Below are 27,850 nucleotides of genomic sequence, written 5' to 3'. Positions count from 1 at the left end.
ATGCTACAAGCAAGAAACAGAAAAAAGTTGCCAGCCACTAGGCTTTTAAGGACAACATAGGCTTTTAATAAATACTGATTATATTTTTTTCCACCAATGTTACTGTTATTTTCCAGCTATCCAGACAATACTAACCCTCCCACCGGATATTTGTAGAGTATAAAAATTTTACCCTAAGTGATATTATTATAACTACAGCAAATTCGGCTGCAGAAAGGCATGCTGTGTAACTCAAACACTAGATTTAGTTGGGTTAGAAGGTCAAATCTATGGAGTTTGTCAGCAGAAGGAATCAAGGTTTCCAACAATTTCCGCCTCTCAGAACAACCCATATCCAACGGTTAAATTGGTTAAATGCTAGGCAATTATGTGACCTGCCAGAATGGATAATTTGCTTCAGGGTTTATCATTAGCTTTCTAAAGTACATAAATTAGAGAAAATGCACATCCTGTGAACATCGTATTATTCTGATATGGAGGGTCAAGAGAAGAATATGGCTATGGTCTATAAAAGCAGTGGAATTCTTTTTTAAATGCTATCTCTGGTTTCCCTTTCCCTGTCCAATTAAGTGGACTCTGTCAAACTAGTGGAAGGGTTGGACAGTGACTGAACGGTGGGGTTTTTTTTTAACCTGGCCCTCTGCCTGACTACCTGCTGCTTATGGGCCCAAAGGTGCCAGCTCTTAATCTGTATCCTCTTCACTGGCTCTAAATATTGGCCTCAAAGTATGAGGAATGACCTTGAGAACATTATTATTAGAAGACAAAAGCTCAGGGCAAGTGGAGAAAAGTATAATCTTAGTAGAATCCTTTTTTCTGCAAGTAAATGAGTTGACCGCAAGGAAGATATGGGCTCTTTGACAATGATCCGACAGAAGTTATGCCCTAATCAACTCATTACAGTAATTCTTGATGATGATGACTAGGGCTTAGAAAGCCTTTTCACATACAGCGGCCCACTTAGTCCTTACCACTGCCCCAGGTCATCCAGTTTTCGATTTGCCCAGTGCCCCCACTGGCCTGGCTGGCACACCTACCTGTTTGGCATGATTGACACAGTGCATATACTGGGTGGCCAGAGAGGAGCATTTGAGGGTCTGGTGGGTGTTCTCACGGTAACACTGAAGAATTTTGGCCTGCAGATCAGCACAGACTGGATGAGACTCATACCGCCTGAAAACAAACACAGGGACCGCTGAGACCAATGGTCTTCATTCAGAATAACAATCAAGGTTAAAGAACACACAAAATGTACAGTAAGACACAGATGTTGCAAATGTAGAAAAAAGTTTAAGAGAAAGAATTTTCCTTAAACTTTAAAGATAGCTAAATTTTTCCCATGATAAAAATGACAAAGGGTAAATAAATTCTAAGAAATGAGTTCCATTAACTGACACTGCTGTGAGTTAGTCTGGACAATATAACCGTCCCTTCCAAACCAAAACCGCATCAACATGCCAGAAACTTGGAAGCCCTAAGTTCTCTCTTCCATTCCCATATCCACTTGGCCACAAAGCTGGGGATCCCCGCAGCCTGGTCCTCTTGCTCCACATCACTGTCGTTCCATTGCTTCCAAGTGAGACGCATCCTGGACTCAAGAAATGACCTCCCAGCTGGTCTCTCAGCTTTGATACCCTCTTCACCTGCCCCTACACACCTTCCAGAGGGTTCTTTCCAATAGGAAATCGAAGACGGTCTCTTTCCCCAGCACTTTCTACACAAAATACAAGGCCAGCTGGCTAGTCCTTCCTGAGCAGGTTCCTGCCTACCCTGTTGCCTTCACCCCCACACCCTGCACACAGCTGCAGCCTAGACAAACCCAGTTCAGGGTTTGGTTCTTACACTTCTCTTCAGGTCTAAGCTCACGCTGCTCTTGCTTCTGGAAATGTTCTACACCCAAACTCCCACCTATGCCTATATATCTGGAGAAAACCTACTCATCCTTTGATACTTCACTCAAGTGTCAGCTTCATTAGCTCTCCACCCCCCAACCCCGGTACAGTCTATCATTCCCTTTATGGTGACCCCATTGGTTCTGTATTCACTTTTCTTGCCATGCACGTGACAGTGACTACACCATACAACCTAATACAATTTAGCAACCTACATTTACTAGAATGCAAATTCCAAGGGCTGTGACTTATTTTGTCACCTCAGCTATTAGACGTGGGAACCCCTACAGAAGTCATGTAATACATTTACTCAGTGAATACAAATGGGTACAAAGAAAACATTTTAAAGTCCCTTGGGTTAAAATTTTGCTACTTATACTTACAAATCTCAGATTTTAGTCAGATTGCTTCTGTGAATATCTGAGACCAAATGTAAATGTTTCCAAAAAGCTTATAATATACGCTTGAAAAATGATAATAAACCAAATGAGTTATACAAATGAAGGTAAAATATTCTTATTAACACGGCAGGGAAGTTTGGACTGTAAGGACTAAATACATACAGAGAAAAAAAAACACAGTACTACTACTTTTAATCTAGAAATTCATGTTTTTTCAAATTAGTTTTAATACAAGCTTCCAGTCTTATCACTTCTATTTTTGAAATTTAAATTTGTTATTTCCATAGTAATCTTGAAATCACATTATTTTAAACTTAATGGGTTATAAAAAAAAAAAAACCCCTAGAGAACACAGGGGGAATATTTCTCATCAATAAAGAAACCCCTGGGCGACGATTTGTCTCCTCAATCCTTTTATCCAGTACACTAAGCTAATATCTATTTTGCTAGAATAGAAAAGCAAAGCATGTTGGCAGTTCCCTGACTTCCTACTACCCTCTAAAGAACACAGACATACAGAGAAAAAAAAAAAGTTTCAACAATTTTTCTATAACATCACTTTTACTTTTTCATTCATTACCTTACTGCTTTGTCAAATACCTAAGAACAGAATTTAAATAGAATCCCCGGAGTTTCCATGCTTTAAGATTTCAAACTTCAGATGTCTATGAATTTTTCTGGACACAGATTTCCCTAATCCTTTACCATGAACATCAGGATTTAAAAGGAATCAGTCGTGCTTCAAAGAGTATAGGCACAGATACCACTAAGTGACTAATTATAGCAAGACCTGCATCTAGATAAATATTGAATAAAATATGATTAAGCATCAGATCAGCTGAACCTAGCAAATACATGACTAATGACTAATAGCTCACAGGAAAGCGGGGTTACATTGTATCCTAGTGTTGACAACTGATCCTGTCTCCAATGTGTCTCAGATTTAAAAGCAGGGGGAAGGAGGTGAGGAGGGAAGGCTAGAACAACCCTGACCAGATATGCAGCCCTTCCTCATTAACATACAGGAAAAGACTGTAAAAATGAGCAGCCACACTGCACATCATAAAGAAGACAGCGTATTTTTTCCTTTAAAAAGACTACTCACAATGGGATAATTCACCTAATGTTATGGACTCCTCAGAAAGAGGTAGTTTAAGTTGTAGATAAGCATGTATCCTGAGTTGAGCTATTAGTCATGCAAGTTAAAATCCATGAGTTATTTATGATTTGAAATGTGTCAAAATATACTTTTATCACCACAAATCAATACTACTCACTTCCAGGGCTCTTGATTTCCCGTCTGGTGGTCTGTTCTGTGTGTGTGTGTGTGTGTGTGTGTGTGTGTGTGTGTGTGTAGTCATCCTCTGATATTCTTTTTGTACACATTTCAATCTGTATTATGATGGTAGAAAGAGGGGAAGAGGATGCATAATTGTCCTCCAGCTCCTGGAGTAGACTCTGGGACACTTTCTTGGATTAATCTGTAAGGGTAAAGGTTTGCCTCTGTATTGATCTGTAAAGCTTGTTATACTGCCCTAATGCACTGTTTTCACTTTGGGAAAATGCTAAATGAGATTGCTGTCTAACATTAGAAGGCCATAAAACACAAGCCATGGCACCTTCCATTCAGGATAAAGGTTTCAAAAACATTTCCAATATGCATTATGGTAAACCCTCCATATAATCATAGAGTCAGCAATTGACTTTTATTGACTGCTTTCATTCCTGCTGATGGAAAAAGCCCCTATTAGGCAAAAATAATGAAAGGCAGACTTTCAAGATACCTAGGAAGGAAAATTCAATCTTAGCAGCAAAGGATGATTAGACAAGTTAATTTCTTTGTACGTAAGGAAGAGGCAAATAAATGGTGAATGACAATGTTAAGGATAAAATACAGATATGGAAAACTTAAAACACTAATAAAGAAGTGGGAAGATCTAATAGTTACTCAAAAACATGTTTAGCAAGAAAAAATCGGTGGAACAGAGTCAACCTTCGAAAATATTTTAACAAAAACAAGGAAAAAAAATTCAGTTTTGTGGTCACTTGAAATTACTGGGAACCTTTCATGGATCCTACCATATGTACACACATCTCTTTTCTTTTCTTTCTTGTACTCTTTTACTCTGCTCTTCCCTTCCTCTCCCCTCATCTCCACAAGCACTAGCAGCCCGCCCTCCCTTTGGCCCTCCCTACCCCATACAGTGGCACCAAAGGCCCAAGGGGTTGCTGACAGTACCAAAGGTAGAACTGGAGTCCCAAAGATTTGACCCCAGAACAAAATCAGAATAAGCACTTTCGGTAGGTATTCTGTAGCCTGTCACCAGCAAAACATTTTTTGGCTAATGTTTAATGTTAATATTCACTTAAAAGGCATCTAAAAATATATATCCAAGTATTTTTTCTCATTATACTAACAGGTCTATTGTAGAAACTGTGGAAAAAGACAGAAAAGAATAAAGATACACATTTAGGCTGTTTCTAATTTTTCACTGCTTAAAAAACATGAAGGACATAAATTATTACTACCATTTCTGATTATTACCTTAGGAGACTTTCCTGTAAGTTAAATTAATTGATCAAAGAGAAACAAAAACAGTTTTAGCAAAAACAAACCAGAGGGAGTATTCAGAAGTCCCCTCTTAAGACTCCGTAACACAGTTACACTTGGTTTTCTGTTTTAAAACTATCTGTTGGTTCCACTGCTGCCTCTACTTTCAAGTCTTAGAATCTTCTTTGATGTGGGTCTGAGGTTTACATTTCAAGAAAACTACTTACCCATCTTTTTAGTTCTGCTAATGTTAATGGTGAGGATAATAAGGTAACTTCAGAGAAGGAAAAAATATGGAGATAACACTCCTCACACCACTCTCCACTCAATCAGCTGGCAGCCACAACTCCCAAGGCTCTAGAGGACACTGAAGTCACTCATTATGAGTGTAGGCATGCAAGGAAAGGATCCTTTCTCTGTACCTGAACCAGAAGTACGCTGAGAGAGTTCTACAGATACTATGATGAAAGACCAGAGAGAGGGAGAAGAGAAGGAACAAGAAGGAAAGAAGGAGGGAGAGAGAAAATGAATATGAGAATGGCTGGTGTTAAAAGGAGAATTCTAATTTTTTTTTTTTAACAGGTTGTGATAATGCATCCTTCACGGGATCAGGTGGTCTCATAAAACCATATTTTACACTAAAAGCAGACACACGACACAATCAGGGAATCAAATCTTTAGGTCTAGTTCCTATATCACAATGCAAAACTCTAATTTTTTTCTCTACCAACTTTTTATTAGCTGTTAAACCCGGTGATTAGGATTTCTGCTTTCCTTTTAAAATGCAAAACTAAAGCTACTAGGCACATTGCCAATATTTAAAAATATGTAATCCTTTACTTTTGTTTCTCTTATCACTTATAATTAATCTATTGTAAAATGCAATATAAAGAAAATATCTGAAATGTACTATATTAACTTTTTGATTTTACCTTAAATCTAAATATCCTAATATTTGTTTTCAGAGTAAAATGTAAATAGCCTCTAACAATGCAAGATCTGAAAAATTCAATTTTAAGCTTTTCTGACATTCTTAATAACTGCTAACCCTTTTATTAATGATATTTCCATTTGAGCTATAATCAAATTTCCACAATTACACTTTAGAGGGCCCTCTCTAAAGTGGTCCAAATAGCTCCAAAAGCTGCCTGCTTTGTTTCCATTTGTTTTCATATACAATTTGAGATACAATTTCTTTTGATTACTAACATGATGAATGTTAACTAATACGTTTTCTACCATCACAACACAAAATGCCAAGCGGCCTCCACTGTTACCAGAGAAAGGAATGCTGACCTGGACATCACCTAGTTCAGCACTTAGCTCAACGAACCAGTCACACTGAGAGCAGACCATGACCTGTAATGAGGGCCTTACTATTTAATCGAATAGCTTCAGCTTGGGCTTTAAAAGAAAAGCTTAGCTTTGGCTAGCTAGAAAACAGAGCATATAAAATTATATCCTGTAAACCCAAGGTTTGAAAGAATAGTATGTATCTGAAAATACTTTAAGATTTAACATTTTAATTTTAATCCACTATTGACTTTGGAAAAAGATGTCAGGTTCACAATTCCATAGTCTGGATCCACAGGGGGAGCGTGACCTGGAGGGCAGGAGGGGAAAGCACTGCCAGCCTTCCACTCCAGTGTTAGGACTCTGAGTAAAAGCCCTAAACCCAAGAAAATCCAAAAGAGAGGACCTCTGGCCACCTATCCCTGCTAAAATGAGCAACACAGCACTCTATACACACAGATACACAGTTCTTATGCCAATAGGCCTCATACACCCTAAACAGACGGGTACAAACACACCAAAATGTAAGGTGAGCAAACAACTTTTCAATTTTGCAATGTGTTTTTCTTATTCAATAATACTGGGTCCTTGGAAATGATGGGGGGCAGGGTGGAAAAACCTAGGAGAGCAGGAATTTAACACCATGTGGCCACATGACAGCTGGTAGAGGCTGAGGCTTCTCTGTGGTGCTCAGGGGAGAGTAACACACCCACACCCTGACACGATGGGACTCCCCTGCTGCCTGGTTTCTTCTCAAGACGCAGCTCTCATTCTACCCTTCACAGAAAACCCTCTTGGGATCTTGCCAACTGCACCAAACCCTGAGTTGGATCTCACTGTATGGGCTCACCCAGCACAACTGAAGAGCTGGAGAGTTCCTATTCCTCATTAGGGGTCTGAACTTAGGAAACTGAGCCTCCAAAGAATGAGGGTCCCCAAGTTTTGTTTAGCTGTTTAACAGGTGGAAGGATTTGGGAAGTCAGGCATTTGGTATGAGGTGGAAGAAACAAACCACTGGCTAATTTTTACTTTCCAACATATCTTGGTGTTCTTGACTTATATTTGGGCTATGTATCTTTAAAAAGGCAGATAAAATTTTTACTTAATTCTTACTTAGAAGATACTAGGACTAAGAGGCAATAATTGTATAGAGTTTGGGGACTCAACATAACTGAAGGCAACATGAACTCAATCTGGAAGGACCCCAAATAAACTTCCAGATCACATATAATTTAGAATGATCACGTACTCATGAGATGCTATTTTCTCAAGCCTACAAAGTCTTCTCAACAGGCAAAATTCTATAGCTAACAAATTGCACTTTCGTCTGGGTGGGGAGCCTTTATTTAAAGAGCTATAAGCCATTCCTCCCTCCCTTTCTTAACAATGCTTGAAATATTGTTATTGTTTAATAAATGTCAAATAATAATGCTGTAATAAAAACAGGCACTAGTGGGTTAGCAATGCAGTTTTTTAGCAGCAGTTATATAAAGTCTTCTGGGTAGAACTATCTCCTAGCATGCACATAGCGGGAACAGAATAAAATCACAGTCCATAGAAGTAGCCCTTGGTTATAAGAATTGCAAATTTGAAGATTATTCTCTTTGTCCTTTCAAAAGATCCACAGGTATTGGAATGAAAATGTTAAATCCGAATCTCCAAAGGATATATCAATGTGTGAATGAGACCAAGTAATCTTAACACAGGTCAAACTTTTTATTTGAATATCTCAACTAGATTTCAGGGTCAAGAAAAGCATTGTTATTACCACTGTTATTAAAGAAAGGCATGGCATTTACTCTCTCCTGACTTCGTAAAACAGCTGTTTAATTACGTAACAGAAATATGCTCATCATGAGCCATATACAATGCATCAGTCATAGATTTTTCCTTAAATAACTATTTTCTTAAATATCTATATAATATATTCTACTTATGCTGACACCCCCGAGGCTTTGTGAGTTATTTCCAATCCCTCATGATGCTACTCTGGAATGTTCATCAAAATTGGTCTTAGGATTAAAAACATGAGGGTTGGTTGGTTCATTTATTCTTTTATCTGCTCAGTCACTCCCACAACAGAAGGAAGACAGGAGGAACTGGGATAAGTTGAGGAAAGCAGAAATGTATTAGGAAGCAAAATAATCTACTGGAATTAGAGGAGAAAGGGAAGGAATCCACCCTTCCCAGTGGTGGGCACAGCAACCTATCCACTGGGAAGGACGAGGGAGAGAAATGGGGAGTCCAAGGCTGGGAACTAAAGCAAACTATGACATCTGTCTTCGAAGATAACTTTAATTTCAAGTTCTTGAAGGGGTGGTACTCCCTTTATCACCCATTTTTCCTGCAGAAAACCTAATGTTTAGAAGATGGATAACTGGAAATAGCCAACATGGGAGTCCCCAGTGTAGCCAAGGGACAGGGCACCAGGCTTGGCAATCTACCAGGTTTTTCTGACAAAGGATACTAACAATCAACCTAAGACTTAATGAGAAAATTGAAGGGAACATCAAACATACCCTCCCAGAAACAATCCTTCCCTATTTGGAGAAATACTTACTTCATGGGCCTTCTTATATCACTTTCCTCAATCTATTAGAATCGCTTAGAATCACGGACTCTTGCTGTTGAGTAGCATGCAGGCAGCCTTCTGTGCAGAAATATAAGTGGGCACGCATGCATGTGAAGCTTCTATTTTTAGGTGTTTATAATTTTTTACAAAGAATTGCCCTTTGGGATGAATTTTATATGTTCCTTCTCAGCTGAGGGGTGACTTGGGTGGTACAAAGTTTGGTGAAATTCCCTTTGAGTCGTCCATGCATAAAAATACATTCCAGTACCCCTACCTCTTCCCTGCTGTGATCAAATTTAAGAGAGTGCTTTTAATACCAAGAGAAGTCAAGAACAGTTTAATTTTAAAAATTTCAAAACTGTCACATATCTCAATGAGAACTGTGACACATTCTAAAAAACTAGGTTAAGACCAAAATTTAAGTCTGTGGTGAGAGAGCGTGTTACATTACTTTACATGATACGCTTTTTTCCACTACACTTTAAAAGCAAGATCCAAATACCAGATACACACTAGAAGGAATGTGTCTGGCTCCCTTAACTGAAAGAATTGCAAATGTATTTATTTTAGGGACAAGTGAAGAAAAAAAATTATCCATACTGATTTGCCCTTTAAGTGTCAGAGTGCTAAAAATGAAGACCAGCAGAAGCAGCAGTGGGAGGAGGGGGAGAGTCAAGCCTTTTGTCTGTTTTCCATCACTATCAGTAACTTGAAGAGGGGAATGCTTAGGCACTGCCACTGGAAGAGGGAAATCCCAAAATGGGGCCAATAGGCCATGCTGCCAAACTTCCTTGGATGCAGTGCTGCAAGGCAGAAAGAATGTCACATGGACATCAGAGCTGTGCCACTGTGTACAGACTAGGAAGGGGGCAGTCAAGGATGGGCAGGAACGAAGTGGAGGGGAGAGAATACTAAATACTCCCCCAAGAAATTTATTTACTGGGGGAGAAACACACACACTCATAAAGGTCACAAGTAACACAAGGCAACCGAAGTGTCAAGGAAACAGTACAGGCAGTATACGCTACAGCTGTTCTGAGGGTATAGCCATTCTATTGTGGGTGGATAGTTTGGGGGAAGGGGTAGTCTGGGGGGATTCCAAGGAAGAGAGGAGATGGGATTTTAAAAAAGCCCACAGAGTGAAGGACTGTAAGAGTCAGAGGGCGTTTGAGAGGATCTAGGTGAGCTGAGGTCCAGGCTCAATCGAGTCTGGCATATTCAGGGGACTCAGGTTGTAGTAGAGGGTTGGAAGAGTGGGGTAGTGCTGAGAAGGGAGGGGCTGGGATACGGAGAGTCTGCCAAGAAGAGACAGCACACCTAGAGTCTATCCTGCAGGTGATGAAAAGTCACTGGCCTTTCTAAATGAGAGGGTGAAGTTATAAAGGTACCATCTTGGGAAGGTGGATCCAATGTAAAAATAAATCAGACGGATGGAAGTGGAACTCCATGGCAGGGAGGTCAGTGAAGCAGCACCCAGCTATAAAGATGAAACAAGCTGATGAAGAGAATGATCCAGCAAGAATGGAGGCACTGGAAAGAAAGGATAGAATGATGTGGTAACTGGGAGGACATGGAGGTAAAGAAGATGAAGGACTGAGAGAATAACAGGATGGCTTAGGCCTTGGGGATTTAAAGAATAAACATGCTCAAGTAATGACAGGAAGTTCAAGTGGAAATAACATCTCCTCACCACGATCTAAAGCAAGGAGTTGGAGCTCAGCATGATGGCAGGGCTACAGCTGCAGTGTCGAAATCCCCTGCAAGATGTGGTGGGGAGTGTAGAGGCAAAGGGAAGGAAGGACAACAGAGGGTTGGTGAACAGTCCATACCTGGGGGTGACAGGGAAGGAAGATGGAGCAGTAGGAGAATGGACCGTGGAGAGAACTGGTGTAACACAGCATCACAAGGCTGGGTAGACCAGAGTTTCATGACAGAGAAGACAGTCAAAAAGAAGGAAGACTGATAGATAAACGGCCACGGAATGTGCTCCGTAGCAAGCTGGAGGAAGAATCTGAGCACAGTGCGTGAGGCAGAAGCCAGGCAGAAATTGGTAAAGAAGAAAGTGGGCAGTGAAGAAGAAATGGAGGTGGCAGGATGAGGTCAATTCAGTATCCTTTAGAGTACCTGTGAGATACCAGGCACCTTGGGACGTGACAAAGAGACTGAGTCAGGCACACCTATCTAGCTCATAAGAGCTGCTTTAAAGGGACACATCTGGCAATAGTAAAATACAAAAGGGAAGGATTACATCTGTCTGGAGATGACTAGGAAAAGTTTTAGATGAGATTATGGAATTTCAGTAGGGTCTTCAAGAATGGAAAGGGCTTAGGCAATTAGAGATGGGATAGAAAGGCATTCTAGACAGAGAATAAATGAAGGAAAGGCAGCAAAAGAAGAGAGAAGAAAAGGCTAGAGCTGGAGGCAGTGACATCTCTAACAGACCTTTTTTTTTTTTTTTAAAGATTCACATGGAGATTTACATACAAATTACAGAGCCAAAACACCTTCATCAAGGACACATTCTGCAAGCAGACCATGACATTCCCATCAAGTAGAAGAACTAGTAAAAATGTGCTTAAAAGTTAGGATGTCAGGGAAGGTGGTTTTCAATTCTTTTAGAGAAAGACAAAGAAGGGCAGGCAGAAAGGAGGGCATGGTCCTTGCAGACCTGGTGTGGTTAAGGAACAATACTTCGATTTCTTAGCTAAAGAAGGGTGTCCACAGTGAAGAACATTACAAAATAAGGCTGGTGACATGGGGAGGAGTGGAAGGAAATGGATTGCTGGGTAGGAAACCTCACCAGCTGGGTCAGTGCTCTGACAGCAAGAGGAATTCTAGTGAGTAAGCCCACGCATGAGAAAAAAGCAGTACACGAGAAGAAGGTTCTCCTAAAGGAGCTGGACACAGAACAGCAGAGACAGCATACGAACTGGGGGGAGGCCCCGCTGCCTGGCCCTGCAGTGGTACCTGAGCAGGTGTAGGGGACCCCACGATGGGAGATGTTCAACACTGGCAAGGGATGCTCCAGGCTCCTCTCTGCCCCCCAGGCTGTACTTTCCACCACAGCATATCATTTTACATATAAACATATCTAAGGCAGGAATATATTTATGTATTTACTGATGGGCTTCACCTCACACTTATACTGAGTGTCCAGTACTTCTAGCCCAAGTTCTTTCTTGTTCTCCGAAACAGACGTGCAGTAAAATGAATGGTTAATGGAAAATGGAATAAGAGTTTATGGATGTTGGACAGCAATGATTACTTATTCTGCACGAGCTCATGATTTCACAAGTTTAATTTAAAATCATATACCATGTATATGCTGACATATACATAAAAATATATATATACTTGACATAAATATCTATACTTGATCTTAGCCAAAAGGCTGAGAAATGATTATAAAATATATCTGAAAAAATACACAATTGGAAATAGCAGTTGCTTCCAAGGAGGGGAGTTGGATAGGTGGCCAAAGAGTTATGAAGGAGATTGACTTCTGCATATAATATTTACATTTTTTATCATGTGCATATATTGCTTGTCAAGAAATAACATTCAAAAAAATGCAATGATATTTTATTTATATATATTGTATCCCCTGAGAAATTGCTGTAATAAAGTTTGCTTTTCCCCCTAGATGCCTGGGCACCACAATTCCTAATGGTGATGCCATTTCCGCAGGTTTTGTGGCACTAAATAGAAAACTGATTGAAAACTTAAAGACGACAGAGATGAAATCCCACATGCAAACTCTAAGCAAAGACCAAAATGTAAACTGGGGAACAATTCATAATGCCCTCTACATTATCAGCCTTCAGCACAAGTTTGGCACAAACCCTTCTGATTTAGTATCTCAGTAACCGTGTGAGAAAAGAGACAGAGAAACCAACGCATTATTGAAGTCATGGGGCAAGCCATTGGGTGTGAGGTGTAACATGAGCATCTGGAAAGCCTGGAAGCTTTCTCTATTCATGAAATTGTAAGTTGGCCCCTTCTCGGTCTTTTTAATTGCTCTCTCCCCACCCGCTTTCCTCTTTTATTTATAAGTAATTCCCAAAGCTCAGATATTTGTCCCTACTCCTCTTCTACGGTTCCTTGTGAAAGTATTTTTCTTTCTTTAGGGGTACTCCTACGACTGTGTGTGTGACTGAATTGGATTTCGAGTCTCTTTACCAGTTGGTAGCTGTGTGATCTTAGGTTTCTTTAGTCTTCAGTTTTTCTATAAAATATACAATCAGTAATCTTAGCCATCTGAAGCCAGAGACTACATCTGATGATCCTCTTAGATTCCTTCTAAGACTCTACACTAAGTATCAACTGGATATGGTCAATTTGTTATTAGTTTTCTTATCCAAACAAGATTTTCCTCCTACTTTTCACCAATAGCAATATTGTTAGCTCATCATCATACATCAATTTTTGGTTCTTTTGTTATTTATTAATTTTCCTGTTTTTAAATTATTAGTTTTCTTGAGACAGGATCTTGCTCTATCACCCAGGCTGGAGTAGAGTGCTGTGATCACAGTTCACTGTAGCCTCGATCTCCTGAGCTCAGGTGATCCTCCCACCTCAGCCTCCTGAGTAGCTGGGACTACAGGCGCGTACCACCACACTCGGCTAACTTTTGTGATTTTCTTTTGCTGAGATGGGGTTTCGCCATGTTGCCCAGGCTGGTCTCAAACTTCTGGGCTCGAGTGATCCGCCATTCTTGGCCTCCCAAAGTACTAGGATGTGGCATAAGCCACAGCATCCGGCTGATTCTTTACTTTCAAGAAGTCACTGAGGTTGTTAGTTCTTGTTTTAAAATACCTCTTTCAGGCCGGGCGTGGTGGCTCACGCCTGTAATCCCAGCACTTTGGGAGGCCAAGGCGGGTGGATCACAAGGTCAGGAGATCGAGACCACGGTGAAACCCCGTCTCTACTAAAAATACAAAAAATTAGCCGGGCGCGGTGGCAGGCGCCTGTAGTCCCAGCTACTCAGGAGGCTGAGGCAGGAGAATGGCGTGAACCCGGGAGGCAGAGCTTGCAGTGAGCCGAGATCGCGCTACTGCACTCCAGCCTGGGTGACAGAGCGAGATTCCCTCTCAAAAAAATAAATAAAAAATAAAAATAAAAATAAAAAATAAAATACCTCTTTCACTTTTAACCCTTCCTCAGTTTTCCATATCCTTACCACAGGCTAAGTTATCACTTCAAGCATACACTACTATTACTACAACTTTCAAACAGTCCATCTGCCTGCCTCACCTGCCTCCTTTTTGTGTTCATCAACATGAATTCTAGTGAATGAATAGCCTGCAAAATGCCAACCTTTCCTAGGAGTTCAACCAGAATTCTTCCTTCTCCCTCTCCTCCAACTACCAATGCTAATTTTACTTGTAAAATATTTATCATATCCCCTGCCTCCTCACAAGGTACTACCTGTGGTGTTGCAGGAAAGAGTACCCACTGAAACTTCTGCTTAAACCGCTCTTTACCTATTCTGGCCTCAAAGTGAAGGACAGATGGTGACATTTGCAAGGTTGTTTTCAAACACAATCTAATATGAACCAGTATAACAGCCAAAGAGCACAACTGCACATATTCCTAATGTCCATTCCCAAGCTATGTTATACAATTATAAAATCATGCTCTGAATTGATTTTATTTTCTTCTTTTGGATAAGGGCACTATCTCCAGCAGCGATAAGTTTCCATAGGAACTAAATTCATTTCAAAAGGTTTGAACATAGAGGCTTTAAAAAAAGTGCTCAAACAACATACAAATTTTGTACACAGTGCCTTGCATTCTTGAAATCAGAGCACTGTAAATGTTAACCTTTTAATCTCCTGGAAGTCCCTGGAAATGAGAAAATGGTCTCTCTGTATTTGGGAAATGGACATGTTTAAGGTAACTGGTAAGGAAAATAACTTAGAAGGTGAGTTGCTAATTCGTAATATCTCACCTCTAGCATTAAACACAACTAATCACACACGATAACACTATTTACTAATTTTTAGAAAATAAGTGCATCATGCATTCAAGTTGTTGTAATATTTTCCTGCTTAATACTCCATAAATTAAATATAAAAACTAGAAGAAAATATACCTTCAAGGTATTTTATAGCTAATAAATGTGAGAAGTTTATACGGGTGTATAAGCACACTGAACTGCATGTGCCCCTGTGAAACATCCACACGATAACTCTGTAATTTGAAAATTCTAACTTGTTTCTTTTTTTGCTCTGATTAAAGTATTCAGTACTGATGCCATAAGAAGGCACTAAATTCCAACATATCCCTTTGTATTACATAAATGGATTTAAGTATTTTACAGAGGACAGGCAAGATTTAGCAAATTGGCTTAACATTCTAGTCTGCTGCTGAGACTAAAATGAACAAGACCAACTATGAAGTACAGAAAACAACAATCTACCACACAGATTCTCCAAATGATTATGATGAGTCTCATACATGAGTATTTCAGAGGTGGAATCTCAATGATTTCTACGTAAAGGGATAATGATATATTACTGTAGGACCAAATAATGCATTTCTCAATTCATGTCTGCATTGGATTCACCATGCTAAGCTCCATTAGTTTTACATCTCCCTAAGGGTTCCAATTCAGCAGTATTAATACATGCCATTACACACAGCCCAATCTAAGAATGGCTGCCTTATGAAAGCCCCTTAATACTACTCTCCAGTTGAGTGTTTCTGGAGAAAAATCACAAAACTAGGGAAACTAGAATCACTATAAACTCACAGACACTAAATCCTGCCACAATGTTATGGCTCTTCTTTGGTAAACTCACTCTCCCCCTATTACTAGGATTATTCATGCCATCTCCAACCTCCTCAAAAATCTCGCCTGGTTCTTTTCCCTTTCCACCCTTGGCTAATGTGCTGGCCTGTTGTTTCACTGAGATAAAAATAAACCAAAAGATAACTCCCTCATCTTCCCAACATAAGATCTGGATCGGCACCCATCTTCTCCTTTTCTATTGTTACTTTGGAGGAAGAGTGTCTCTCTCATCAAAAGAAAGGCAATCCCTATGCATGGATCCAATTCTTACCTTCCTCCACCCTTGCCTTCTAGTGGGATTTTCTCTCCTGAGATGGTTCTCACCTGTCTTCCGGCATTCTCTAGAACAGTGCCATCCAACAGAACTTTCTGCAGTGATGGAAATGTACTAAATCTACGCTGTCTAACATGGTGGTCACACCACTGGTGGTAACTTAGCACCTGAAATATGACTAGTGCAACAAAGGAAAAGTATGTTAAATTTTACTTAATTTTAATAAATTTAAGCGGTCATAAGTGGCTAGTGGCTACCATGTTTTTGGAAGCACAGCTCTAGCAAATACCCTTTCAATTTCTGCCTCCACTTCCTTACCTTCCATCCATTCTACTCTATCCATGCCAAAGTGGCTTTCATTCAACTGTTGGATAGAACTGCTAAAATCACAGGCCTCTAAGTGGCCAAATCCAGTGATTTTTAGTAGACATCTTATAGGACCCGATCAGCACAGACTTGTTCCAGTAAATTGACCCTTTCTTGAAGAGAGTTTCTTGAGCTCCCATAATACTACACTCTCCCGCTTTTCCTCCTGGCTGTCTGGCTCACTGTCTTCTAACTGATCCCTCAATGTTGGAGTTCCTTGGGGTGACGGTCCTAGAGGTCTCTCTGCTCTTCTCTCTCTCCTCTCTCCACAGATACCTCAGCCATTCTCATGGCTTCAAATACCATCTACGTGCTGGTCGCTATCTAATTTGTATCTCCAGCCCAGCCTTCTTATAGGTGACTGACTACTGCTATTTACGTGGAAGGCATTACAGGTACCACATGTTTAAAACTGAACTAATTACCTCCTCTACCCCCAATTGATTTTTTTTCTTCCCCATCTCAGTAAATAGACCCTCCAAGATCAGGAAGTTGTCCTTGATACCCTTCCCTTTCTCCCTTTCATTCCCAATATCCATTCTGTCACCTACTCTTGTCTAAATTCTAATACATCTAGAATTGACCACTTCCTTTTTTCTTTTCTTTTCTTTCTTTTTTATTTTGAGATGGAGTCTTGCTGTAGCCCAGGTTGGAGTGCAGTGGTGCAATCTCAGCTCACTGCAACCTCTGCCTCCTGAGTTCAAGCTGATTCTCATGCCTCAGCCTCTCCAGTGGCTGGGATTACAGGTGTCTGCCACCAAGCCCAGCTAATTTTTGTATTTTCAGTAGAAATGGGGTTTTACCGTGTTGGCCAGGCTGGTCTCAAACTCTTGACCTCAAGTGATCTGTCCACCTTGGCCTCCCAAAGTGCTGGGATTACAGGCATGAGTCACCGTGCCTGGCCTGGAATGGATCACTCTGTATTTCCATTGCCATTATCTTAGTCCAAGTCACCATAACCACTTGCCTGGACTATTCCAATAGTCTCCCATGTAGTCCCTCTGTTTCCGTTTTTGGTCTCTAACTCTCTTCTCTACCACAATTCATTATCAAAACAACAGCAGCCAGAGTGCCCCTTTTTAAACTACAGATTTGGTCTCACAACTTCTAGGTTACAACCCTAACCCTTCAAGATTTCCTACCTCTCTTGGGATATATCCAAAATAGTGATTATGACCTACTAGGTCGTACAAGATGTAACCCCTGCCTCCATCTCTCTCTGCAACGCTTTCCCACAATAGGTTTCCCTTCAGAACTCCAAAGGAGCTCAGCAACTTCCTCAGGGTCTTAACACACATTGGCCCTGCTGCCCTTCCCCTAATGCCTACTATTTTAGCCTTTATATCAGCTTTAAGAAGTTGTCTCCAATGCCTCACAGTCAATTCCCATGGGACGTGCTCCTCATAGCATTTGACAGCACTTTTCACAATTGCCATTGTCAAGTTATTTGGATGATCAGTTATTTCTCCCATTAGACCAGAAGCTCCAAAAGGGCAGTATTCCCAGTGCCTTTTACATCTGCCAAACACCATCAGCTGCTCAAACCTTTCCCCCTGAGAAGCCACTGGGGTACCTTCTCCACTTCTCATCAGCACTCTATTAGTCAGTGTATATGTGGGGGAACAAGGCAGACCTGTGAGGAAGAGTGGTCAAACTACACATGTTCTTAACATCCCAACTAGAATTGAGAACCAATTCCCCAATAAATACTTAAGTTCTAGAATACAGTCATTACTTATGTTTTAGCCATTTACTGTGATGGTTAAAAACACAGGATCTAGCATCTAAAATATGCATATCCAAAACTGGGATCTACCTCTTACTTGCAATGGAAGCTTGAGCAAGTTTCTTGATCTCTCTAAGACGCAACTTTTTCCTCAGTTCCTACTGTTTAACATTGTTGTGAAGATTAGTAAGATAACGTTTAAGCTCTCCACACAATGTCTGGCACTGAGTAAGCCTGTAATAAATGGTAGCTGTTATTATTATTAATACACATTTATTGTTAATATATTTCTGCAGGTTATTCTGGGAACCTAACCATTAGTTATCATCTTCTTTCCAAAGAAAAATGAGCTGCTATTTTCAAACAGCCAACTTAAAAACCAAGTTTTAGAATATGATACGTCTGAGAGTTGGTAACTGCTCACGAAACTTGAAGGTGACCACAAAGTGTTCAGGTGGTGGAAAAAGAGGAGGGCTGCTGCATGTGTTTTTGATGAAGGGATTAAAAAGCTATACTCATGTTAAAAACCACACCTCCATCACGGGGTACATAATGAACATAAACCTACGTATCTTTTCTTTCCCCAAGTACGTGCTCACAGGGAGCAACAGTCCTCCCTATGAATAAATGGAACTGTATTTGAAGTAATTACACTTGGCATAGATTTGCCCACTGCTGGTGGCAGGGCTGCTACTTGTGACTAAGCAGTGAGGGGAACTCAACAGAATTGATGGCAAACTGCTTTAATTTGCCTTAATAGTAGCAAAATCTTGCCTAAAACAAGTTGGATGTTTCAAGAATAATAAATCCACACAGTTAAAGTTCTATTACTGTTAAACCAGTATTCAAACAGGCCAGAAACTGGTTTCCAGCCTCTTTTCGTGTGTTTCTGTATCCTTAGGGTCACAAATGTTATTTTGTGATGCCAAGCAGGCGGTCTTCTGCAGGAGGCCTAGACATGCTGGTGTTATTAAAATGTTGGGTAACATTTCAGTTTAATCATGCTGTGAGGTCTGTCCCTTCCCCTACCCCACACCCACAAAAGCTTTAACCACCAAAGGACATTTAGAAATAATAGGGAGAAATGTGAAAGTACTAATGATGATTTCATTTTCAAATGGTCTTAAATGGACAGGTAATGACAGCATTGCCTGTAATGGCCTTGTAGCCAACTCATAAGCAGGAATGGGGAAGAGGATGAACTAGGAGGATTCTCCTTTCTATATATGCACCATGGCTGAATGCAAAGAAAACCCAGATAAAATTAAAGGTCTTCCCTGTGCCTGAGTGAGTGGCCTTTGTGAAGGATGAGTGAGAACCTGAAGCCTTACACATCATAAAATCATGGTGTATGTGGATTGATTACCATTCAGAAGTTAATTGCACATTACTAAATGATTACGTGAAAAGTCTATAAAATCTGGAGTTTTGGCAAATCAGATCATACATCATATCATATATCATATCATGGTACTAGAGGTATGTAATGGCTGTGGCTATACAGCAGACCATGAAACTGAAATTTTAGACTTGTTGGCCTAACTTAATCAATGTCAACTGTCAAATAGGAGGATTATGGCCAGCAACTCAAATTTGAGCTAGGACTGAAGACCCGAAAAGAGAAAGACTTAAGTACTGCTCAGGATGATAACTTTAGTTTAAGGTTTGAATAACTGGTTTTGTTATCTAAATTGAATAGAGTAATGAGATAATTTTTATCACAATCACATACTGTATAATGAAATCAAGGAATGAAAGCTTTTTATCAAAGGATTTCAACGTGATGGCAAATCAATTATAATATTAATTTTTATCAGACACCATCAAATCCGGCCACTTTTAGATCTCCAATATTGGTTATAAGTGCCAACATTTAGACTGAAAGAACTGTTTAACAGATGGAGCATTTCCTCCTTCCAGTATTTAGGAGTGAGGCCATCTGACTGAAGTCTTATTTCCCTGCTTATAAACTAAGGTCTTTGCCCAGGAGACTATTTCAAAAATGTACCAAAGGTTAATATGTTTGCATATATTACAAATGCTAAGCAAAATGGAATCTTAATATATTCTCTTATTCATTACAAACGAAACGGCAGGAAAGACTGCACATAAAGGACATTTTACCAGTTGTTCTTACTCTGATTACCTTTCAGGTACCTGCAAATGCCAGTCAGTTTCACTGGCGCTCAGGTTGCCTGAAATGAGGGAGAAGTAACGAGTTCTCCTACTAGGAGCCATACTGGGACAAGAGGTAACAAAATATAGAGTCCTGTTTTGTGATATTTCATTTCACCAAACCTGCTGGTAGGAAAAAAGGTGAAAAGAAAACAGAGAAAAGATACGAAAATTGCACTATACAGTCCTTTACGCTTTTGTCCTTCTTTTTTCCTTCTCTCTCTTCCTCCTTTCTCTCCCCTACCCCAACCAGATCCTTCCTATTTCTGGTTTAGGCACTATCAATCAAGGGGTGAACACATTTTTACATATGTTTTTAAAGCAGAAGTAGCAAATACAAAGGAAAAATGCCAGCTCTTTCAATGCTTAAGCCAGCGACAGACATCACTAATCAATCTTGACATTCTTTTAGGCTGAGTCTGTCATAGCCTCTGAATCCTTTTCAAGGAAATACTGCAGGGAGCTACCACGATCAATGGAGTTGGTGCCTGAAACAAAATTTATTTGCCTTCCCTTGCACTAAACTTTTCCTTAGTATTCTATCTTTAGCATTGGGTTGGACTTTCTTGGTTCGGCACTTTCTTATGGTCATGTAGTTCAGGCTGGGCATTTTGTCAGACTGAAATTCACGAGAAGCCTGGCTCTCCTCCAATAAGCACCTTGCCATACAAAATCCACAGTGTCTGAAAATAATAGAGACCAGATAATGCCCCTTTCTGGCTCAATCCACATCCTCTAAAAGGGAAGCAAAGCCAGGAAAAATCATCTGGGCTTAGCAGTCTCTTTCTTCACTTTCTGGAGTAAAAGAGTTTGCCTCTATTAATGTTTGAGCCTTGATCTCAGCTATGTCTGTTTTTAAAGTTGATTTGAGGTTTAGATTTAGCATTTACCCTTTCAAAAAGTTTCTGCTTAAAAGAAACTTTTATGACAGTCACTACATTGCCTTCATGAGCATTTTAGGAGTACCTTCGCCATATATTAACATACTGGCTCATTTGGCTTCATAGTTAATTGCATGATCTCTCCAGAAAGCCCTTAATGACACCATCTCACATCCAACCTTCATAATTTGGCTCCCCGCAAATCTGAGAGCAGGGCTTCCCAGGCACCATCTTACTGCCATTGTGGGCCAAATGTGATTCTCCCCAGCTGCTGCTGTGTCTCCTCCTTTACGGCAGGGGCTTGCCTGTACACTCTAAGCAATTCCAGGAACCAGAAGCCTTCCAGGCAACAAGAGGCTATTAGATGCAACCTGCTTGGGCCAGGGCCATATTCTGCTCCCAGTGATAACTAATGCATGCTTCTGCTGGTATTTTTTCATTCTATTGCTTGAGAGGATTGCCTCCCACATTTGCACAAAGGATTTCCCTAGATAAAGAACATCCGAGAACGGCCAAATCTTGCCAGAATTCAATAAATGGAATATAAAAGCCTGAAAAAAAACATGGAATATCAAAATGGAAGTAGGTTCAACTACGACAAATGTGGCTGCCCGAGAAACAGACAAGAGACACAAAGGGCATCTCTGTCTTCTCTGTCTTTACCTGGGAACTGAAAGAAAGATGGCGATTTCTCTGTCCACGTGCTGGGCCGTAGCCTCCACAGCTGCCAGCTCTAAAGAAAAGGGCAGCACTCATCCGCTTTATGAAGAGTTGAAAAGATTTACGTAATTTTCCTGGGGTCCCAAGCTTTTTTCTTTTTTGGCATTACCCATAATGTATTTGTCCATGGGATAAGCAGAGATGCCTTCCCCCAACAATTATATTTGCTTAAAGGAAAACACAGCTGCCTTTCTTGAATATTAAGATGCAACTGGGACTAGTGAGACTAAAGATTTCAAAGGGAAGGAAAGTTTTTATAGCATAAAAGATACTCCATTATATCAAAGTGCATTGAGATTAAAAAAAAAAAATGAGGCAAAGTGATGACTATTCTCCTTAGGGACAAAAGGTCCAATTGAGAAAGAAGCTCTAGGTACCATTTTCCAGAAGAGCCACCTGCCACTACTTGGAGCTATTGTAGATATTCAGGAGTCAGAATTTTACACTCCTGCCACCTCTGGGGTTCATAGGGGAGAGTATGCACACATGTCTCCCTTGAGGCAAAGCCAACAGGTAGTTACTTGATCACTGACACCTTGGGATAACTGAACATGAAGTCGATTTCTTAATGACTCTCTCTTAAAGAACCAGCATCACACTGCTAGCTACTGCACCTGTAGTCCCAACTACTCAGGAGGCTGAGACAGGAGGATCACTGAAGCCCAGGAGATCAAGGCTGCAGTCAGCTATGATCATGCCACTGTACTCCAGCCTGAGTGACAGAGTGAGACCCTGTCTCAAAAAAAAAAAAAAAGAAAGAAAGAAAGAAAGAAAGAAAGAAAGAAAGAAAAGAAAGAAAGAAAAAAAAACGAAAGCTTTGGAGAAATACGTGCTAACCCAAGTAAAAGCAAGCGAGTCGCCCGTTTCTTTGGGAGTGTATTATATTGCTATGAGGGCCCACCCCATCCAAACTATGGAAAGTAGCAAGGGATGATGCTGAACCTAATTAGCATTAGTTAGTATTTGCTATGGTTACAATTGCATTGAATAACGCTGCTGCTAGCAGTGCTGTTTTATGTGATGTCTTCTTCATGTGGCAACCTTTTCATAAATCAAAGCAAAAGCCAATACCAGACAGTTTCTTGTACAGCCTGCCTGACAATAAAAGTTAACACCGAACCTTAGCTGTTATCAATCTTCATAAATGTGTCCACAACGTGGCAAGACTGCTCCACATTACAGTGGGGCTGCCACTAATGCACGCAAGGTAGTGACCCACTAGGTTAATGGGACTTGACAATCAGTCCAGTTTTAATTGAGCCAGAAAAAGGAATGGTTCTCTTATCCTTAAAGTACACAGGAATTTTCTCCTCTATGCCTTAGTTCCATCAGTGCTTTGCTCAGAAAATGCCTATATATTAAGTTTAATATAGACTGGTATAACAGACAATAGAAACCTCATGGGGGAAAGTAGGTGGGTAGGCTTTTATAAGAAGAAAACTTGTTATGAAGTATTTAATTGGTGTTCTTGATAGACAGTTACCTGACTTGAAGAAGCTATGTTTTCAAGTTGAAATTTCAAACTAGAAAATGTATAAATCCATCTACATGAACAGAAGCAAAAAAACAGTCCTTAAAAATAGCAAAAGTGAACAAATTTTTAAGTACCAACAACTTTCCTTTGACAAAATTCACACTATATAGAAATCTGAACTGAAGGAATTCCCAAATAATGACAATTCTTAATGTAATAAATACTCCATCATGTTTTGAATTTTGCTATAGTACTAATTACCCTATTGATACTGTCAAGAGAAAAGCCCAGCTTCTATCTGGCATGTACTAGAGATGAACTCTGGCAATTAGCTAATGTCCAACAAAAATCAGCCCTGTATTAACAGCCTGTAATGAAGACCATTAACAGCCAGATAAATCAAACCATTAGGCCAGACACAGAGATGTCAACATCGCCACAGGCACCTAATTTGCTGAATGAATTTATTTCAATATGTATTTCCCAAGCACAGTATATATGCCAGCTGCTTGGGGAGATCGATAAAGAGGATAAAATACAATTCCTGCCCTCAAGAAGGTTTCAGTTCAACTAAGAATGAGATTCACATGCTGTTAACTAGATTATAACCTTGGCAATGAGCTCTTCAAACTCCTGAGTCTGTAATTCTTTCTTAGTTTTTAGACACGGTTTCCTCTAGTGTAAATTCAGAGCTGTATTAGATCCCTTCCAGAGCAAAAACATTCTTATTTGCACCTGTGAGTGAGTAAGCCCAGGCTTTTAAATCCAGAATGTAGTTTAAATGCACACACACGAGAAAACGCACTTTTTTTTTTCTTTTTGTATTTTTATGTTGCCCCTAATCTCTAGTCTTCCATTCTGAACTGCAAGAGTCTAAGTTAAGAAGCATGGACATTTTATAAGAGTTCAATTTAGTAAATGGAAATATTGATACTAATTGAGCACCTGTTAGAGAGAGGTGTGCTACCATCAAGCTGGCTCAGATATAGCTCGTGCCTTAAATGGCTCACACTTGAGAAGGGAGAGAGGGCACAGGCAACACGGACGCCACTTACATTGTCATAAGGGCTGGAGTTACATAAACACACAGGGAACAATTCATTATGGCTTTTTAGTAGGAAAGGAGGTGTCAAGAAAGACTTTACAGAGAAAGCAGAGGAATTAACACACGAGACAGGTCCTAACAAAAGGCTGAGTTTATTGGGAGGAAGGTGGTGAAGGTGAGGTGCGCTGTGGCTGTGCTGTGGGAACAGCATGAGCCGAGCTAAAGTGTGAATGCGGAAGGCACCCCCTCCCTTTAGTGAATGAACACTGAAATGCACGAGAAAGGATGGCAAAAGATCAGCCCAGGAGGTATCCAAGGTTATTTTCATATTGTGGTTTAATATTTTAAGTTTTGGCTGTTTGTCCCAACTTCTATATTACGATTTATTAGATAATGTCGATTATTTAACTTTGAAGTGGAAACTTATTTCGCTTTTAATCATTTGGATCAGATTGATGGATGAGCATTTTGTGGTTGCAAGGAAAGCTGTTAAAAAAAAAGTTATTATTTGCCACTACTTATCACTGCAAATCAGGATCATCATAACACTCAACCAAACATATAACTTTGGCTGTTGGGACTGATATAGGACTGTAGCCATCATCCTTAGCCCCCAATTTTTAAATGTTGTGTTCATAAAAATAAGCTGCATTGTTCTCTTCATAATGAGCAAAGGTTGTAAGTAAGCTTATGAACTAGAGTAATAGTATTAAGATAGCATATTATCAGTTGTGGGTATTAGGATTCCACTAACTGCTAACAAAAAATGTTTGAAAACAACAGGAGGTACTGGTAGAGAGGGAGGCTCCTCTTGCTACGGCTTCCGCATCCCTTTCTCACTCTCTACAGGAATCTCTCTCTTCATAGAAACAAGGCTGCACCTGTGATTGCTTTTAAATCCAGAATGTACTTTAAACACACATGTAGGCACACACGCGGGAAAATGCGCTAGTTTTTTTTCTTTTTTTCTTTTTGCTTTTTTTGCTGCCCCTAACATCCAGTCTTCTTTTCTGAACTGCAGGAGTTAAACGGGCTTTTGGGGACTAATCTAGACACTTAGCCCCACTGTCCTTTTTGCTTCTGGGAAAAAAAAAATATAATATGGCTCAAATGCTGAGCAACTGACTGCAGAACATGTTAGAAAGAATCTTGTTTGTTCAGTATAGACTACCAACCTATCATTGCCTAGAATCTCAAGTGAAGAAAAATATTCTAAAACTATGACAAGGTTTTAGGTGAGGACTATATCATGAACTAACAATGGCTGCATTTTATCTGAGCACACCATTGCATATGTATTTCTAACCAAATTATGTAGTTCTCATGTAGCATATTAAAACATAATTACTATTTTGAGTAGTGCTGCTAACTGTTGGTTAATGATTTGACAGAAAGCATTTACCTTTCAACACATGCTTTTAAGAGGCCTGGTATACTCTCAATTGCAATTTTATTGAGTTCAAGGATTATGCTCTAGGGAAATATATATTAGATCGTATGATGAGCATCAATTAAAACAACACAAAATTCACCCAACAGAAAATTCAACTATTGATGACTATAGTAATTATTAATAGTTCACTATTCACTGCTTAGGATATGCTAAAAACATAAATAGATCTCATTTAATTCCAGTATAACAGCTCTGTTATTATCACCATTTCACAGATATAGACTCTAAGACAGTGTGGGCTTAGGGTGGGGTGGAAAATGAGAAGTAACTCGCTAGAATAGGTCTACTGAATGATGTGAAGAGTATCTATAAACATTATATTCAGTAAAAATTTTACACATGTGGATACTTATTATTTCATTGTACCTACATTGACATCATGACGTGGAAAAATGAAGAGAAGTCCTAATAAACTTAAAAAGAAATCAGGAAGACCAAGAACCACAGATGAAAGAAAATAAGCGTATTTTCTGGCAGATGCTATAGCAAAACCTGTAGTATATTAAACATTTGCTCTTAAGTCTACTTCCTAGATACTGTAGCATATAAAGGTAGAATTTTATGACATGAAGTACAAATAGATGTATCATTAGTAAGAATGTATCAGCCCTTCTGAAGAACATGGCCAAAAGCTTAGCACTCAAATCTTTTAAAGATCCCAGCCTAATGCACTTTCTGGAGCAACAATCCTATTTTCTTTGCATCATCAAGTTCTGAGGATGTATTTTTCATTTGTCTTGTCGTCTGTTAGAAAAGGTGAAGATGTGTATACATTTTGGTTTTCAATTCTCCTATTATATCAGCTTCTCAGCACTTCACTTTCCAAATGTTCAAAAGAGGTATGGATTGACATTTCTGCCAAAGGACAATTTTTTGCTCTGTAGTTTTTCTCCGAGTTAATGGAAAAAGTTCTGCCACTAATCTTTTCAATTCACCTCTAGGGAATTACAAACTAGCAGCAAAAGCTGCAAAGGTTGTGCCAAAATGCAGTATTTTTAAATTATACAAGTCAAAAAAGCCTACAATTTTCACAAAACATGATTTCCTTTTTTTTTTTAATTAAAAAAAAAAAAGAGTCTTGGGAGGCCAATTTTTGATTCATACTGTGATACAACTTCTAAGGTTAAATAACCTGGGCCCTGACTCTAACTACTAGATCCCTAAAAGAAACTGATCTGTATAGACCTACTATATGCCCAGAATTTTACCCTCATTTCATTAACCCTTATTAACAACCCATGAGGTATTATACATACATGTCCTATATCAACAAAAAGAAGCTCAAGAAGTTAAGTAGCCTAATGCTACACAGTTGGAAGGAATGGTCACAATTCAAACCCCATCCATGTTATGGAAATAAAAGTACCATTTCCTTAGGGTTTAGGTATGAGTTTGTTTTGCTGCAGCCTTCTTCTGAATTATCTACCTCCCACCCCCCCCACCACACACACACACACACACACACACACACACACACACACACACACACACACACACACAAAATCCAATTACTTGAAAGAAACTTTCAGTAGAGGACTACAGACCAATCCTATGAGGCATAATGCAGCTATTTAGAAGAATGAGTTGGATTTAAAAGAAGGCGTTGAATTTATGTGTTGACCGAGGGGGATATGTCCATAATAAATATAAGTTAATATATATATGGTGTAGTCTTACACTCTGTGAAAACAAAACAAAATATGTTTATTAACATATCTATTCGTAGAGATAAATGTGAAAGACTAAATATCAAACTACAATTCCACATGCTTTACTTTTAAAAGGTTGATCTGGAAAAGATCTGGAAAAGAAAAGAGGAGTAAAATTACATTTCCCTTGTTACAAGAAAAAAAATACTTCCTTGATAAATTAAAAGAGAAAAAAATCTAATATAGCAGTTCCACTTTATCCATGGGGGATACATTCTAAGATAGCTAGTGGATGCCTGAAACCATGAATAGTACTTAACTGTAGATAAACTATGTTTTTTCCTACACATACCTCTATGATAAAGTTTAATTTATAAATTAGGCCACAATAACAGACTACAACAAGAATAATAAAACATAACAATATACTAGAATAAAAGTTATGTGAATGCAGTCTTTCAGCATCTTACTATACTCTGCAAAAAGCAAAATTGCAGGTAAGGGGGGCCACCTGTAGTATTTATTAATTTCATATCCTTTTCACTACACTAAGTCTCTAAGGCTATCAAAAGAGAAAAGTTGTTC

The 27,850-nt window shown here is 39.5% G+C and overlaps 1 protein-coding gene across 5 annotated transcripts in view; it reads right to left on the bottom strand.

The window, feature by feature from the left end:
- Positions 1-27,850, bottom strand: part of CHCHD3 (coiled-coil-helix-coiled-coil-helix domain containing 3) — a 1,241,194-nt gene that overhangs the window by 10,487 nt on the left and 1,202,857 nt on the right. For 4 of the 5 annotated variants that reach the window (XM_050782484.1, XM_050782485.1, XM_050782483.1 and 1 more), the window contains one exon: positions 1,038-1,173. The exons of the other annotated variant lie outside the window; for it this stretch is intronic. In XM_050782484.1, the coding sequence (XP_050638441.1) occupies positions 1,038-1,173 (136 nt within the window). The remainder of the gene's footprint in view (positions 1-1,037; positions 1,174-27,850) is intronic. 5 annotated transcript variants of the gene reach the window in all.

Source organism: Macaca thibetana, chromosome 3 (genome assembly GCF_024542745.1).
Source record: "Macaca thibetana thibetana isolate TM-01 chromosome 3, ASM2454274v1, whole genome shotgun sequence".
NCBI classification, from domain to species: domain Eukaryota; kingdom Metazoa; phylum Chordata; class Mammalia; order Primates; family Cercopithecidae; genus Macaca; species Macaca thibetana.
Note: the sequence above shows the minus strand (reverse complement) of the source record. Positions and strands in the feature narration are given on the sequence as shown.